The sequence below is a fragment of the Phalacrocorax carbo genome, chromosome 1 (genome assembly GCF_963921805.1).
Source record: "Phalacrocorax carbo chromosome 1, bPhaCar2.1, whole genome shotgun sequence".
NCBI classification, from domain to species: domain Eukaryota; kingdom Metazoa; phylum Chordata; class Aves; order Suliformes; family Phalacrocoracidae; genus Phalacrocorax; species Phalacrocorax carbo.
Window position 1 is genome coordinate 101,769,316 of NC_087513.1, and position 17,025 is coordinate 101,786,340.

Genomic DNA, 17,025 nt, shown 5'->3' on the forward strand with positions numbered 1-17,025 from the left:
GGGGTTTTTTTTGTTCTCCCTCCTTTTTCCTCTCCTCATCCCTCTGCCCAGGGCACACAAATGGGGATTCCTTCACATCCATGGGGCTGCCTGGGAACTGCCTTGGTGCCATCTGCGGACTAGCATACTGGTCCTGGGGTGCAATCTAGGCTGGGCTAGACCCCAAACCTCAGTCTAGTAACAGGTGCCAGCTTCCCTGCAACGGCAGCACTGCTGCTTTGTGCCAGGGCAGTTAGGATTTTCCCTCTGTTCCAACTGCAACCTCTCAGCTCATTTTAAAGGAGCTTAAATGTTGGCCATTAAATATAAATGTCTTCTTTTTCCTCTGGGTGAAACTGATGTTCAAAACTTTGCAGTGTAAATAAGGTCTGGAGAAAATGTTTTAGGCAATGTTTCAGTCAAACTAAACGGCTCTGGCCGTTCCTCCCTGATTTAGCCCTGAGCTCTAGGTGTGTCTCCTCTCCCTTTCACGGTGTGGCAGAGGAGCTTTGACCTGATTGTGACCTTCCCCAGAGCACATCTCCAGGCCTGGAGGAGCCAGAAGACCCTGAGTTCTGTGGATTGTGTTGCATGATCTTGAGCAAATCACATAGGACATTTTTTTTGAAGTGCTTCCTGCTTCTGGATGGTTTGATTTCTGATTGCTCAATTTGAAACACTCGGGTGGCCTCTGAGAGGAGGGAGATGTGGATGCACAACCCTCCCTGCTCTGAGCAACACAGCCTTTTAAACTGTTCTTCAGCTCTGGTCCCGGTCGCTGCCTTCGGGGAGGGAGTCACTCCTGCAACTGCAGTTAAATCTCCCCCTTCTCTTTTCCATGTAACTATTTTCCTCCCGTACAGGAAAGAAATCACTCCCCCTGACCTGCAGAGGACTCGGGAGTCTCCTGCCTTGCTGAAAACACGACAGGGGCCTGCCTTGCTTGGTGGAGCCCAGTCCCCTTTTTGCTATACTCTGTTACCACTAGCCATGCAGGCTGCTGCCTGCTCCAGACCTGCAAATATGCCTTGGGCCTTGTTCCCTCCCCTGCCTGCTGATCAGAGGGGTGGGGTAAATACCCACTGGGTCCAGTACTTGGGGGTGTGCAGTGTTTTTTCCTGAAGAAGGACCGGCACTCTTACTTCATAATGTAAATATGTCGCATTTCTGCCAAACTCCTTTTTTCTGAGAGCCAGGCAATAGTCTAACTTCGCTCTCCATCTGTGGGTCACAGGAAGCCCACGTGCATCAGGCAAGCAGCATGTTCAGAGCCTGGATGTTGATGTCACTTTGCCTCCCTTGGGCAAAGGATGCAGTTCCCAGTCACAGATGTTGTATTACAGCAGCCTCTGGCAGCCCAGAGGTTTGGGAGGCATCTACCCCGATGGCCCTCAGCCACAGAGCAGCCGCCCAGTCTCGCCTGGGCTGCAAGGCACCTGTTGGTTGTGTTTCTCCTGCTAGAAAAGGCAGGCCTGACGAGAAGCACCCACGATTTGGTATGAGCACGGAGCAGCTCCGCAAACGGCAGCACACGGGATCATTTCCCCTTCGCCCTGAGAGCATGCTGCCGGTGTCCAGCCTCTAACCCTGCCTGCCGAGGCGAGCGATGGGGAAGCAAGCCCGAGCAGACTGCTGGCAGTGATGGAGCAACAAGAAAGACGGCCGTGTGGGTTGTGACCCAATGTGTATATCATCAGCATTGCTTGAGTCACACCCGTCTGCCTCCAGCTATTACAGTGATGCCGCTGCCAAAGAGCAACCACATGGCCTGACCAAAGTGATCTGGCTGCTGCTGAGGACGGCGCTCCTGAATGACTCAGTTGTGCTGGGAGTACAAGGCAGCCCAGATCTGTCTTCCTGGAAAGCTGCTTTGCAATAACCTTGTGCTTCAAACGGTTTTGTCTTTGAGGCAACTGTGGTGTTCGTTCCCATTCTGCTGCGTGAGTAAACCATGTGGATGGACGGACAGACAGACAGACAGACGTCTACAGGGAGTCGGAGCTCAAAATGCCAGAGCCAAGCCCGAGGGAGGGCTGGCTGCCTCCCTGGGTTTGAGAAAGCTGCCCTGCCCCAGCCTCAGTTTCCCCACTGATGCCGGAGCGAGGCCAATGTTTTCCTCAAAAGACCAGAGAATTTTTGCGAAGTCCCCCGGAGAAGGGCGCTCTCGTGAATGCCAAGCTATTTTTATTATTGGGGTCAGGGAGGAGAACACGCGCAAAGGTGATGAAGCTTTTGAAACACAGGTTCCCATTAATAGTCTTTAGCACACACAGTTCTTATTATAATCTAATTTGACTGGAATTGGATTAATCTTATAATGCTGTAATGTCATTTCCATGGTCTTTTTATATTTTTATTGTTACTATGCATTAATGCAATACCCTGCGAGAGCCCTTGAGAAGAGCATGTGAATGTTTAGTGAATCTCTGATAACATTTTTGCAGGGCATTTTTACGCTCCTGCTAGGCTCGTATTCTGTAAAGTCACACAGTGCCTGGAAATAGCAAGAATGCACCCAAATTAATCTCCAACTATCTTACAACAGGCTCTGCTGGCGAAAGCAATTCATTCAAAGCCAAGAAACCAGAGGTCTACTCCCAGCTTGCCCCTGACCTGTGCAGGGAGCTCACCTGCATGGTGCCAGTGTCTTCCTCCCCGTCTCGCCAGCTGGAGATGGAAGTAGTTTGTCCATGTAGGAATGCAGTGGGTCCGTGGTCTCTATCCCTTGCCTTCTAGAAAAGCTTTCTTCTATCACCCAGCTTTGATGCTTCCTTTTTATTAAGTTTATAATGAAAAAATGCTTTTTCCTGCCTGTGCCCTGTATTTCTGAATTAACTTTTTTTTTTCTTTTGCTATTATTTATTTCTCTCGTTATACATCTTTTGAACCACTGGAGTAAACAATCTTTATCCTGCATCCATTTAAAGGTGCTGGAATTTTACTTCAAAATAGCCCTGCGGTGCTTGCTCTAAATACTCGTGTGCTTGTCCAGTAGGCTGCATGTGAAAAATACTGAGCAAGCTGAGCGATATTACCCTCAATGATGTTTCAGCCCTCAAATCACCTAAGAGAAAAGGCAAATAGACTGGTATTTTCTACCAACTCTTATCATCACCTCTGCTCCTTTTCCAAGTCTCACGTGAAGGCGGTCTTGATGTAATTAAAGCTTAAGGGCCAAAGCGCGAGTTTCATTTTCCATGCAAATACGATGCTAACCCTTTCTCTCCCGCACGTCCCTGGTTATTCTGTTCTTTGGCTCCTCCGTTCAGAGAGCATGACAAAGCTGCAAATTAAACCTCCCACTCAGAAAATGGCACGGCTTAACATTATTAGCCTGCAGAAACAGAATTTGCTGGGTCACCAGGAGCGGGCTACCAATGCATCTGCCACGACAGCCACGTTGGGAAGCGCCTCCATATGGCAATACAGACAGCTTCTGACTTCTGCTGGGTACAGCCTGTAAGGACTTGGCGTCTTTTATTAGACGGCTTGGGATTGTGCTGTTTTCTGCCTTTCTGTGGCACAGAAGGGTTGGGTTCCTGCATTTGCATCGGCAAGACTTCACCGGGGACTCCGTGTGTAGGCGGAAGGGTTGCCTGCAAAGGGTCCTCGCAGGGTTGGAGCGCTATGAGGGCACCTCACTCTGCTATTGCTGTCGCTCCTGGCCTCTTATTTTTGTGAGCAAACAAGCAACTGGGGGTTTCGTTTGCAAGGACTTTTGGACATCTGTACCCTTGAGAAGGGCTTTCTCATTCATCCTTTATTTACAAACAACATAAAACCCAGTCCCCAGTGTTGCCATATTTGTGCCTTTCAGTGTTTCCTGGATGTACCTTTGATGCGTTTCTGGCATTAACACATTGCAGCATTGATTGCCCGGGCAGCATCCCAAACGCAGCAATGCCTGCACGTGGGGAGCGCTCACATCTGGCAACCTGGCCTTAATGCCAGCGCCCTGGATTTGGGTCTTTGATGATCTTAGAGGTCTTTTCCAATCTTAATGATTCTATAATAGTCTCACTAATAGCGCATCGCAGCGGGACGGTCACGAGTTGGTCGAAACTTGGAAAGCCCGGCTGTTATTTTTGGTTTGCATCGGAACAAAAGCCATTTCCCAAGAAGCCGGGGTCCCGAGGAGCGCCCGAAGACTCGCTTTTTTTTCCCCGTAAAACAAAGAAACGCTTTATCCCTGCGCTCTTTTACCACCCCGGCTCCATCCCCGGCCTCGCAGCCCACAACCTCCCAAAAGCCGCGCTCCGCGACACCCTCCCCGAGCCCCCGGCGCCCGCTCCCCGCTGGCAGCCCCGGCCCGGGCCCGGCTCCGCCGCCGCCGCCCAGCGCGCCCTGCCCGCCGCCGGGGGCTGCCGGGGGGAGCGGGCGGCGGCGGCGGCGGGGCGGGCCGGGGCGGGCCGGGGGAGGAGTTTGGCGGCGCGGAGGAAGCGCCGGGCACCCCGCGGCGGCGGCAGCGGCGGCGGCAGCGGCGGGCGGGCGAGCGAGGGCGAGGCGGGGGGCGCGGCGCCCCGCTTATTTTGACAACTTTTTGGGGTGGGGTCTTTTTGTTGTTGCTCCGTACACCCCCTCCCCATATCTTTTTTGTTCCTGCCCCCCTCCCGCGCCGTGGACGAGACGATTTCTCCCTCGCTCTCTACCTCTCCCGCAGGAGCCGTCGGCGCGGAGCGGCGGCCGGGAGCGGCGGGGAGGGGAGGGGAGGCGCGGCGGCCGCCCGCCCCGCTGCGGGGGCGATGCCCCCGCCTGCCTTGGCGCCTCCCCGTGCCGGCCCCGCCGCCGCCGCCGCCGCCGCCGCCGCCGCCGCCTTCCCTTTGTGCCGCCGGGCCCGGCGCGACGCCTGCCCCGGGAGCCGGCGCCCCGCGGCGCCCCGCGGCGGGAGGTAAGGGCGGCCGCCGCCCCGCGCCCCGGCAGCCATGCGGACCCTGCGGCCGCCGCTGGCCTCCCTGCTCCTCCTCGGTAAGTGCCGGGCGCCGGCGGGAAGGGACGGGGCGGGGCGGGACGGGACGGGACGGGGGTCCCCCGGGCGGGGCCGGGCGGGACGGGACGGGACCCCCGGCGGGTGCCCGCCCTCGCAGGGCTTCCCGGGAGGGTCACCCCTGCCGAAAATACCCAGCGCCTTCGCCCAGGAGTTGTCACTGCTCGCGGTGTTCCTGCGGTCGGAGGGAGGAGGAGGTGTCCCTTCCCCATATAAATATATATAATAACTCCGGTTTTCATCCCCCCCCCCCGCAATACCCCGGTGACCGCCTCGGCGAGCCCCGGGGCGGCGGCCGGCCGGAGCGGGCTGCCGGGGCGAGGGAGCGGAGGGGACGGGCAGCTCCGCCGCGCCGGGCACCGCTATCAACTCGGGGAGGCGGGCGGGCGGCCAGGGGCTGCCCCGTCCTGGGGTCCGGGGGGGAATCCTAAGGGCAGTTGGGTTAGGGATCGGCGCTGAGCCTGCACAATGAAGGCAGAGCAAATGCCTGGGGTAAGGTGGGCTGCAGGAGGAGAGCTCTCTTCCTGGCTCTGGAAGAGTACGTTGACATGTAGAGGGAAGGCAGTCCCTGCTGTCGTAAAATGCAATTTGATTGCTTTGTGCTGTCTCCTCAAACTCCTCCTCTAGTCTCTTCTCCTTCTGCATGCGTTTTGTACCCTGTGGACCGTTAAACGTGTGTTTTTTGTCCCATCCCACAAGTGCCTGCCCAGGGGACGACTATGCACAGCTCTGTAAAGTCCTTTGGGACCCGGCTGCTGAGTGAGAGGTGCTGCAGCAATGCCAGATCCCTGCCTACAAATTTGGGAAAAGCAGAATACAAGACAGTTGAAAAGCCTCTTAGGTTTTCTTGTGGTGGCCCATGTGCCTGGCTTAGTACTGATGAGTTGATAGGAATGTTTGTGGAAAATACAGCACAGCACCCCGGTGCTGTTTTCTGCCTGTGTACGCACAGAGCAACCTCAGAGTTGTTTTGATTTGCCTTTTGATCGGTAAGATTTTCTGCTGGCGTTAATGCTGTTGAGGGAAGAAGCAGCGAGGCTGGCAATTTTACTGTCTCAAGAATTGTCACATACCTGCTCTGCCCATTTGGAAACAACATCTTCACTTGAATTGCAGTCGTGCTTCCATGTCTCTAATTTGCGTGTGTGTGTGGTTTTTCATGCTGGCTGGCTGTCTTTAGGAAAGGGAAAGAGAGATGACTCTTTGAAATGGTTTTGGAGAGGGTTCAAACTTCCCTTGAAGTGTAGCTTTCTTCCTTTGGTTCCCTGAAAAAAAAAACATCTTGAAGCTAAGTTTATCCAGGGTGACTTTGCTCCGCAAGTAAAGGCAGCCTGTTGTAGCCGCAAGAAGGGTGTAGGTGAACGGCAATCGCTTGTTGCCTTGGGTTCGCGTGCTCAACCTCTCCAGTTGAAGAACAATAACACCATTCCAGATTAAGTCTTCCTAATATGGAGCGAGTGAGCGGTCGGTTGCCTGCGCGTCGCTCCGAAGCGCGCCTGGCTGATGCCGCGGCGTAGCAGCAGAGGGCATCGTCTTGCTGAAGGCTTCCCACGGCAGTACAGAAGTGGGACCCGCCAGGCCTGCGCTGCACGCCCCGTGTCGTGTCGGTGCTAACCCGGTGCCTTGGCCGGCTGCCAAGGCCGCCCCGACTCTCATGCTTGCAGGAACTAGATTTCTGGGTTTGACCTAAAACCGGCTCTGACGTGCCTTTGCCCTCCCCGGGGGATGAGCTGCGAGGTGTCTTCCACCTCCTGAGGAATCGGTTGCTTTTCGGTGATCCTCAAATCCCGTGGACATGTTTAGTTTGTAAAAACATTGTGCCGGCCTCCTTGCGTTAAGTAAGCGTGGGGCTGTTTTTAACAGTAGGAAAGTGTACCACGTGCATGCTTGGAGGTGGTTTTCTTCTGGTGTTTTTCACCTGGATTTCTTTAGACGGTTGATCTGCATTTGCCCAGCTGCTGGTTTTAACAAAACTGGGGATGTGTGGCCGTGCCTCAAAACCTCGAGTTGTACAGAAGTGCTTTAGGTTGCTGTTGGTAAAACTGAGACATTGTTTGACTTAGTGGGGAAGTAGCTGGAGTTAAAAGCCTTATTTCATAACATAAATCTCTGACTAGCTAGAAGACGACTGTTGCTTTCCAAACAAGTAGTGGTAATGCCAGAATATATGGATAAGGTACTATGGGTTGAGTATGCAGAAAAAGGAATGCAACTCCGTTCTTCCTTATCCTTTTGCAAACTCACTAGAATTGCTGAAGGAGGCATCGTGGTTATGAGAAGAGCCAGTGGATGACTTAATGTAATGTATCAAGCATTAACTAGCTACCAGAATCCAAGTAACTGCAAAACCAGGGTTTGAAAACCCACATCTGGCATGTGGGTGTAACATTTGTAGATCTCTGCTGTTTTTTCCCCTCTTGCTGCAGTGTTTGTTACAGGGTTCTTTAAACAAGTGGCACTTCATCACAGCAAGTACAAAATGGGAAAATAGAGCAAGCGCTGTAAATAATCCTCATGCAGCGATGAGACCATTAATACTTGTGCCAGCCAGTGCTAATCCTATGTGTAGTTGCAAGATTTACCTTCTTTTTTGCAGGGATGCAAAGTCTGATACTCCTCATATTTATAGCGTAATATATAGGAAACACAATAGGCTTCTGGGGAATGTTGAACTCATTCATGTCGGTGACTGGTTTATGAATAGTTCTGCTTTTGAGTCTCCTGCAGTCTCCAGAATACCACCTGTGAATGCAATTTACAGCTCTTTGTGTTCAAACATTGCATATGTATATATGTACTAGACTCATTACCCTCTTCCTCTCTCTATTCATGCATAGTAATTGGTGATTTATTTGCGATTCCTAGAGGGGAGCAGAGCCTGTGTAAGGTCTTGAAACTGCAGCACACTTGTAAATGGCATGTTGGAGTGAATAACGGTGCAGAGGCGACTCTTGGAGGAAGAAGGGATGATCTTGAAGGCCTGTCCCCCAGAGGGGAGGGGGCGCTGGCTGGGGAGCAGCGGCATGCAGTTGTCTGCCGATCGAGCGCTCAACCATTGCATCCCTCCTGCTCTTCTGCTGCCTGCTGGGGCGCAGGGGTTGGAGGGGGCAGTGGCTGAAACACAAACCTAGATGTGCTGGAGCTGTGGGCTGCTTGGCTGGAGGGGAACAGACGGAGGAAACGGCAGAGTGGGTGTTTGCACACACAGGGTTTGGGGTTGTTTTTGTTTACCAAAGCTAGCGGCTCGGGAATGTTGCTGGCGCCTCATCTGCTCCTCGAGGCATTGTTAGTAACGGTGGCCAAGATCGTGCTTTCTCCATCTGCGTCTGCCCAAAGCGCTCCGCCGCGAGCTTCGTTTTGTAAGCCAGTCGTGCTGCTGTCACCCCTGTGTTTGCTGCCTCTAGATCACTGTGGTGTGCGGTGCTGAACCCAGACCGATCCAGTCTGTGCTGGGTGGGGTGGGCTGTGGTTCTGCTTCTGTTGGGGAACGTGTTGGACGGGGGCTCTGCAGATGGCCCTGGCTGTTGCCTCGTTTCTGCACGTGGTTCAGCCGTCTCTCTGGGTTGCCCGAGCCCGGTGGGAGGCTGCCGTGGTTGCATTGGTGCCGGGCTGGCAGGCTCCCATCTTGCGCATCCCCAAATGTAATTCTTCACGGGGAGACTCCCTCCCCGCAGTCTTGGCCAGACTGCCTGACATCCTGAGGCTCCTGCAAATCCTGTTTATTTGCACAGGAGGTTTTGGTTTATGTGAATTGTCGTCTTTTAGTTGACCTTCCGTCAAGTTAGCTGTCTTTATTAAAGCAGTTTTTATTGTAAATCGAATGTGTACTTGGAACGCTTTTATCAGACCCATTATATGAAGTGAAAGGCAGAATAAACAGCTCTGCAGACTCAAGGGGAGGGGGGTGGGAGAGAGAGGGTCACAGGGAGCTTGGGAAGGAGAGCATCGCTTCTGTGTTGGGAGGCTTATTGAATTTTTTTGACTTGGAAACTGCTTTTTGGTTTTTTGGTTGTTTTTTTTTCTTTTACATTTTAAAGTTCCTCCTTTTGGTGTATCTTGGCTTCTTTCTTACCCCTACAAAATCAGTCACAGACTCAGGCATTGACTGGTGATGCAGTCTAGTGTAAAGCCAGAGGTGTTTTAGTTGCTTTAGCTCAGATGAATCAGAGTGCTATAGCCTGAAAGAGCGCTCCTCGCTCTCTGATAGTTAGCAATCTGCAGACCCTGCCCAGAAACTTACAACATCAGGAAAATTGCCCGAAAGGAAGAGGGAAGATTTTCAAGCACAGTTGGGTTTTCTTCTTGTTGCTAGGGTTCTTCTGCTCATGATTTGACTTGTCTGCTGGTATCAAGGGCGTTCAGGCCCTCCAGCCAGTGTCTGGAAAACTGCAGTATTGTGATTTGCCTCTGGCTTTTAAGTTGCTAAGTACTCCTTAATGATAACCTGCTAAATTGGTTTGGACTCCATTTTTATATTGGCATCTCTTTCCTAGTCATATAAAATCCTCTTAAGAAATAGTTCTCTGGTTAAATGTTAGGAGATGTTTGGCATCTGTTTCCTATCAGCTATGGAGATGCTAAAATGGAGACTTTCTTGACAAAGTGGGGTTTAATCAAATATCAAGGCAAAGAAATTGGGTCTGCAGCTGCCTTCAGTGTGTCTAGGATGTTAGCGTGCATATGTCATTTCCAGCTCTAACCTGTTGCTCACCTTCTCTACATCACCGTACTAAGAACATGTTTCCAATGATGTACGTTAGTAAGCTTTTTGTCATAAGGAGGTTTAATTAGCAAATGGCAATGAGACAAGAGGAAATCTTGCCTTTCTAGCTGCTGCTAAAGTCACATTTCAATAAGTAATTGAACATGAGCACAAAACCAAAACATCTCAGCTAAGTGATGGGAAGCTTTTCTCGGAAAGGGAGAGGCTTTGACACTCGGGACGTATACTATTGCTGCACAGTACTTGCATAAACACTAAAAAGCAGCCCTGCTCCTGGAGGGAGTTGTTCCAGGCTGGTTCTGCGTGGCATGGGGAGGGGAGAGTGCAGGCCAGTGTGCTCATGTGAGGAACTGGTTCAAGGGACTTGCTTGGGTTGAAAAGTAGCTTGGCAAAACCAGTTAAGTACACAGAGGGACTGGGGAGGTTGTCTGACTTCAGAGTAGATCTGTTTTTCACATGGCCCTGCATATGTTTATGGAGGCCCAAGGCAAAAGGAGTGCTGGGGAGGCAGGTGGCTGGAGGGCGCGCTGGATTCATTTGGCTGGGTTACCCTGGTTTGCTGTTCATGCACCAGGGCCTTGGTACCACGGTTCCGGGGCATGTGACCAGTTGCTCAGCCCTGCTGAACAGGTGAGGTGAGCCCAGTGTTTGACCACGGCCGCTCTCTTTACTGTTACTGGCTCCCAAAGGAGGCTGCCCGCTCTGCCCTGCGTAGTGTTTAACCTGCAGTGTCTGGCTGCGAAGCCGCTGCCTGTACCATCCTATGGCTCCTTCTTTCTGATTTTACACCGCTGCTGGTGGTTCCTTCGTGTTTCCAGGTCCATTTCCTGTTCTTGTTGGGCGATGGTCCACAGGGAAGGAAGAGGTGGCCCCCTGTTAAGTGGAGGAGTGGGGAAAAGATGAGCCAAGGGAAAGCGCTAGGAGAAGAAAGATGATGAACCCAAACGACAAGAAAGGTAGATAAAGAACAGGCTCTGGAGGATGGTTCTTACCAAATGCTGGGCCTTCCACTGTACCCATAGCTTTTACAGCATCAAAGACTCCTAAGTACAAAAGAAACAGAGATAGTGAGGATCCATCTGTATTTGTCCTCTCATTCCTGAACAGTGATCTTACCACCGCTTTTGGCTGACTTCTCCTTTCCTACCAAGCTATTGATTCCATTTGGGACTCAAAAAATCATCTGGCGCTTCTCCTGTCTCTTGTGATCTTGTTAGTCAGGAAGAGCTTGAGGCTGCCATTGAAATGCAGGAATACGGAGATTCCAGTACAGTTTCTGGAAACAAAAGTCAACCCCATTGGGATAGTAGAATCCATTGAAATCCAAGTGTATGCCACAAAGCAACTGCATGGCCATTACCACTGTCGAGTGTTAGTCTAGTGCTGGTGGTTCGGTTCGGTTTTCTGGGTTTTGTTTTTCTGGCCCTTGCAAAACAGCTCATCAGAGGGATGACGTGGCTGGAGGTGGTTTTGATGTAGAGCTGTTGTGGTGCTGCTAAGTTCTGTTTTAACTAGTGACATGAGCCTGGAATCGGTTGTCCAGTGTTCCCTACTCTGCACATGAAAATGGTTAGCTTCACTTCCCAGCAAATGTGTTCCCCTCTGGAGTCATTGTGATTACAGCGGAATAGCAGGGAATGGGTGGTGCATCTGGGTTTGGGTGTATTTCTTTTGTTTGCTTTCTTGGTTGTTGTTTCCTCCCACCTCTTCTCTGTCCCTGATCTCTCTGCCTGAGGCACACTGTCACTTTTATGGCTCTTGGGCTTTGTATGGAAGTTGATAAGCATGTTAAATGATGCTGGGAGCACAGGGTGAGGTAGATGCATTCTTCTGTGGACTCTACAGCACTAAATGTCTGTCCTGCGTTTGAGAGGAGCTCCGCAGTGACCCAAGCTGCTGTGTGAAATGGATGGTTTCTGAGGCCTTTAGAGAAAGGGAGGCATGAAGATGAGATACTGAGCCCCCAAAAAGCAAAAATGTCTTTCTTTGCCTCTCAAGGAAAGAAGAGCTCTTATCTCTCGTTAGAACATGGGTAACCAGATTTGGCTGCTCAGATAGATTGAGATTTTGACTTCTTGGATGAATCTTTCTGTCTCCATTCAGCACCATCACCAGGGACACAGGAATCTGACCAGGTTCCTCCAAATCTCTCTGAAAGTGGTGTTAGACCTTGAGATAGAGCCACAGGAGAGGGCAGGTGTCTGTTTCCAGAAGTCGTCCATAAGCTCTTTACTCCAGAAAACTGTACTGCTGGAATCTGGCACTTATTAACTCACGTTACCCAGTACCTAGGATCTAGCCAAAGGGCTGTGGCTGGCTGCCAGGCTGAAATTACCAACCTGGGTGTCAGGCCTTGTTGGTTCCTTCTTGCTGGCTTGAAATAGGAGCTCCCGATGAGCACGTGTGCCAGCCCTTCTAGTCATGTTTCTTACAGCTTTGTAAAGTGTTCGAGGTAATTATAGTACTTACTAATATTTATTCCCTTCTAAGCAGTTATCTGAATGCATTTATCTCTCCTGTGCTTTCAAAGTACTCTGCCCCCTTGCACCATATCATTTCATCTCCCTGGCTCGGTGCTTTCTGCTCCCTCCCATCTCATACCATCCTTGCTCCTCAGCTTCCTCCACCTCCTGAATATGCTGTCAAGTTTGCTTTCCTCTCCCAGAGGTTCCCATACCCCGTTTTACCACTCTGCTGTCTAATCCCGTTACAGAGGAGGGATGTTTGCTCTGTCTTGTAGGGGATGATTGCTTAACCGCCCTGCCAGGTGCTAAGGCTCTTTGCAATAAAGGGCATGGATACCAAAAGAAACTGGGCTGGCATCGTGCCATCTCCCAGCTTTCTGCTTGTGGCCTGCAGACAATATCTTAAGAGCTCCTGCTGAAGTGTTTGACCTTTATGCCTGCAGTGTTATCCTGCGCCTACAGCAGGAGTCACAGCAAGCAAATTCCAGTGCTTTTTTTCTGACGTGGTATAATTGTAGGTAAGTCGCTCTGTCTCTGTTCTCAACTCCTTGAAGTAGAGAGAGTGGCTGAAAAGGTGTCATGGGATTTTTTTTTTTTCTTTTTTAGGGAAAAGTGCAGTGTTGGGGCTGAGGTTTTGTTTACTGTCGTTAAGCAAGCAGGCTGCTTTTTTCTTACACATGTTGGGAGCGTAGCGTGGAAGAGATTGCTATGCCCTGATTGATTTCATTCTTGGTGTTAAGAGAAGAAAATTGATTTTTACTTTGAGCTCTGTGGTGTTACTTACCTGCACGAGCTCTCTTGCTTATCCTACGTGAATGGGACCAGCCTCTCTCCTTGCCACGCAGTTATGCTCATGGGGCATAGCCCATGTGACTGTAAATTGGACCTGCTGTGATTCATTCCAGCCATCAGTGTTAAAACAGCACAGTTAATCTATGGGTCACTGGCATGTAAGGAGCTGTTATGTCTAATCAGTCCCATGCCATGAGCTAGTCAGCAGTTAAATCTAATCCGGAGTGTGTAGCTGCCAAATGCTTTAAGTTGCCAAACACTTGCTCCTTGCTGCTGCAAATAAGGCAGACTTGAACAAGATCAGCTTCACCTTCCCTGTTTGCAAGCAGGGATCAGAGTTCAGCCTTGGATGCCTGTACCGCAGAGGGGCAGAGGTTGTCCAGAGTCTGAAGGGCTGCAAGGTGGGTGTAAATCTACCTGCTCATCTTCATATGTAGATATCGAAACACCTTCCTCTTTCTCATCTCACATTGCTTTCTCCCACCTACTCCTCCTTGCCTAGATGTAAGGAGAGGTGTGTTCAGAGGTGTTCTCTCATGTACTGCCATCATCATTAGAGTAGAGAGGGACCCTGTCTGCATTCTTGCATGTATTTGTCTTGCCTGAGATGCCTAGTTTTGTTTTGTTCTTTCCTCATTTCTGCTGCTTTTACACCCCATACATTCCTCTTGAATTTTCTGCTTGTGCCTGCAGGGTCCCTCTGTGGCCGTAGGTTAACTCCTTTCCCCTTCGTGGTGAGAGCTCTCCCATGGTGTGCTTGGAGGTACACCTCCTTCCGCTGCTGAAGGTGGGAGAGGTGAGGCTAAAAACTTGCTTCCGCTGCAGCTTTCTCTGCCTTTGTGGGGCAAGTAATGGGAGATCATCCCATTTATCTTTTAAATGGAATAACTTTGCAAAAGTAGAGGATGAAGACTGCCAGTTGCTATGCACACGGGTCTGCCATCAGTTTGCTTTGGCTTGGGAGCTCCCGGGGAGCCTGGCAGTGGACACTCACTGACTGCCCTGTGACCACCATGTGAAGGAAGGACAGCAGTTGCTTGGATTTATGCCTAGCCCTGGTGCTTGGGCTGACTTATTTTTCAGCCTTTGCAGCGGAGAAGGTGGCAGCGAATGTGTTGTGGGAAGGAGTTTGGTTTCCTCCTGACTGAGTGGGGGACAGCCATCTGAGACCACCCTGAGTTGTGTGGGGTGGCATAGGGTGGGCAGGGGGTTGGTCTCAGAGAGGTCTGTCGCCTATTCTCTGAGGCCTGCCCGTACTGGGCTGGTGCCACCCTACTTCTGCCTCTTACCTGGGCTGCAAAGCTGCATAGTCCAGTCTCCCAGTCTTTTGGCTGGCTTGTTTTGGGGGAGGATGTAAGGATGAGATGGGTGAACATGAGCAAGAGGGGAGCCATATGCAGGGCTTTGGTGTGGCAGAGGAATGACTTGGGAGGCTTGGCCAAGCACCAACTACCGCTGTTACCTTGGAAATGTAGATTGCCAGCGATTGCAGCTGTGTGGAGGCCAACTAAGTCCCTAAAGAGATGTAATCTGAGGAAAGGGTAATTGTCTTTACGGAGACACCTGGGTGTTGGTGGAAGAGGAGGAGATGCAGAGAGGAGTGTTGCTGTAGCTGAGTCCAGCAACTTCTAAGCCTGGCTGCTGGCAGCATGTGCGGGAGGGAGAGGTGCTTGGGGGATGTGGCTCTCACCCCAGCTGCAGGAGCACTACCCGGCTCTGCTGCTCCCATTTCTTCTAACCACTTCTGTTCCTGAGGTGGCAACATCTAGCATCGTCCTCTGGGCACTGGCAGTGGCCTGGAAAAGAGGTGGGCCATTTCTCACCTGCAAAAATGATGGAAGAGAGGGTCGTGTGAGAAGGGAGGGATCATCAGTCCTGGAAGATGCCAGTGGAGCCATGAAGACCAGTGAGATAGGTGGGGGTGATGAGGAAGGAGTAGAAATGCAGGTGGGAGATGGGAGGAATCCAGTTTTCCAGTGGACCAATGGATGTAAAAGAAACGTGTCTACGTGTTCCTCAAAGTGCTGCAGTAGAGGTTCGCTGTAGTTACTGGGGTGATCAGCATTAGTTTCTAAATTGTTCTCCGTATGTGAATGTGAGTCTTGAGTGTGGGTAGGGTGAAGCAAGGCTTCTGGGGAAGTATGCTAGCAGGAGGCCCAAAATAAATTATAAAAAAAAGACTCGAGAAACTAACAAAGCTAAACAGATGTATGCAGCCCTAAGAAAAGGGTGTCGTATTTGAAAGCGTATTTTTGAAAATCCATTTGCTTAGTCATCTTACAGATAATTTCTCTATTTTTACCTCCTTTGCTCTGATGACACTTCACTGTCTATATAATGGGTTTAGCATCTGCATTCGTTTCTAGTGTACAGGGAAAATGTATCTGCTAATTTTGAGTTGGCTATGTAGAATTGCTATACCTCTTGGCTGTGAAATAAGTAAAATACTGTTCTTAAAACTATTTTAAAGGAACATAGCTGGCATTATTTCCCTTTTTTTAAAACCCATCTCCCATGTCTGCAATCAAATTTGAATAAAGAGTATATTCCCTTGCCGTTTCAAGTGTAATAAGGACTGTGCCCTCAACTCCCCCAGACGGAGAAGTAGTGATATTTGTGTTCAGCACAGTAATCTACTGGGGAATGAATGCAAGATCAAGGGCATTTGCAGATTTTTATTTCTTTACGTTTGAAGGGGCTGTGGCATTGCTAGCAGGTTGCTCACAAATGGTGGCTTAGATTACCGCTCTTGCAGGCAGCAAGATTTGCATCTTGCCATTCCTATTTGATGGGCAAGTGGTGATGAGAGCTGTATACTCGAATTCAGATTTTCTGAGTAGCAGTCTGCAGTCATTAGGGCAGTGTTTAGACCCCAGAGGCTTTTTCCATGTTTTCATCCTGTTTCAGTAACTGTGCCTCTTGTTATCTTGTTCCTGAATATTTTCTTGTGTAAGAGGAGACTTTTTGTTGCAGCTGTTAAACCTCAAATGTCTTGAAGAGTTCCTGAGGTTTCTGTGTAAGTAGACTATAGAAACACCTATGTGTCTTTCCCAAGGATACAGCCAGGAGGTATTATTGGTGCTGTCCTAACCAGCTGATGGATCTGTCTGGTTCAGCCTGGCACTCCTGCCTCTTGCTCACTGTGTTGAAGGGTTTTAGTAAGGGAGCTGGAGTTTCTTTTTCCTTTGGCATGTACTGGATGCCTCTGGTTGCTTTTGTCAGAGCAGCGTAGCTAGGAGGTGACAAAGGAAATTACGGGTGTTTGTTTGGTCTCCTGGCTGGATATAACCATGCGGGTTTTAGTGAAATGTGCATTGAACAAACATTGGGTAAATCTAGGAAGAGCGCTGCCTGGAAGCTGGTGTTGGGAGCCATGCTTATCTTCATGGCAGGGTTTTAAAAAAAAATGTTTGTATGAGACGAGTTTTGCACCCTGTGGTTGGTTCCCATTGGTTCAGTGATTTGTAATGTTCCTCCTTATTTTCCCTTTAAAGCCAGCCAGCCAACCTTAGGGGAGAGGATTATAAAAGTAAAACTCTCCAAAGCCTAAATTGCCGTCTGAGTTCCTCCTTTCCTCCTCTTTCATGGTGCTGGTGGCTAAGCTGGGCCCAGGCATGACCCGTTGCCATACTAACGTACTGGCGTCAAACCCTGGGCTTGATGGAGCCCCTGCGTGTGCCTCGGGAGATGGGTTCGGCCCCGTTCATGCCGCTTTGCTGGGCTGCAGTGGATGAGGAGGCAAGTGGCCCCAGCAGAGACCTGGTGAGGCCAGACCTTGCCAGAAAGGGCAGGAGCTGCATCCAAACCGCCAGCAGCCCTCACCGGCAGCTCTGTCCTGGGTGGGGACAACTTGCTGCCTTTCCCCTTGTGGCCTGGCCCGAGACAGAAATCTGAGGCAACATGTGCCACAGTCCCCTCACTCCTGCTGCCCCCTCGGGTCATCCTCCCTCCTCGTGGGGTCACCCAGAGGATGCCATCGTAGCAGGAAGCCCCAGAAGGAGCAAGTGCCAGGCACCCCCGGGCCTGATGGGGAGCAGGCGGCTGCAATTGGCCTGGGGGCACCTCCCCAGCCCAGGACGGCC

General features: G+C 50.8%; 1 protein-coding gene across 2 annotated transcripts in view; it reads left to right on the top strand.

Moving 5' to 3' along the window:
* Positions 1-4,402: 4,402 nt before the first annotated feature.
* IGSF3 (immunoglobulin superfamily member 3) overlaps positions 4,403-17,025 on the top strand; it is a 101,183-nt gene continuing 88,560 nt past the window's right edge. For both annotated transcript variants that reach the window (XM_064469250.1, XM_064469269.1), the window contains exon 1: positions 4,403-4,944. In XM_064469250.1, the coding sequence (XP_064325320.1) occupies positions 4,902-4,944 (43 nt within the window). In that variant the 5' untranslated portion in view covers positions 4,403-4,901. The remainder of the gene's footprint in view (positions 4,945-17,025) is intronic.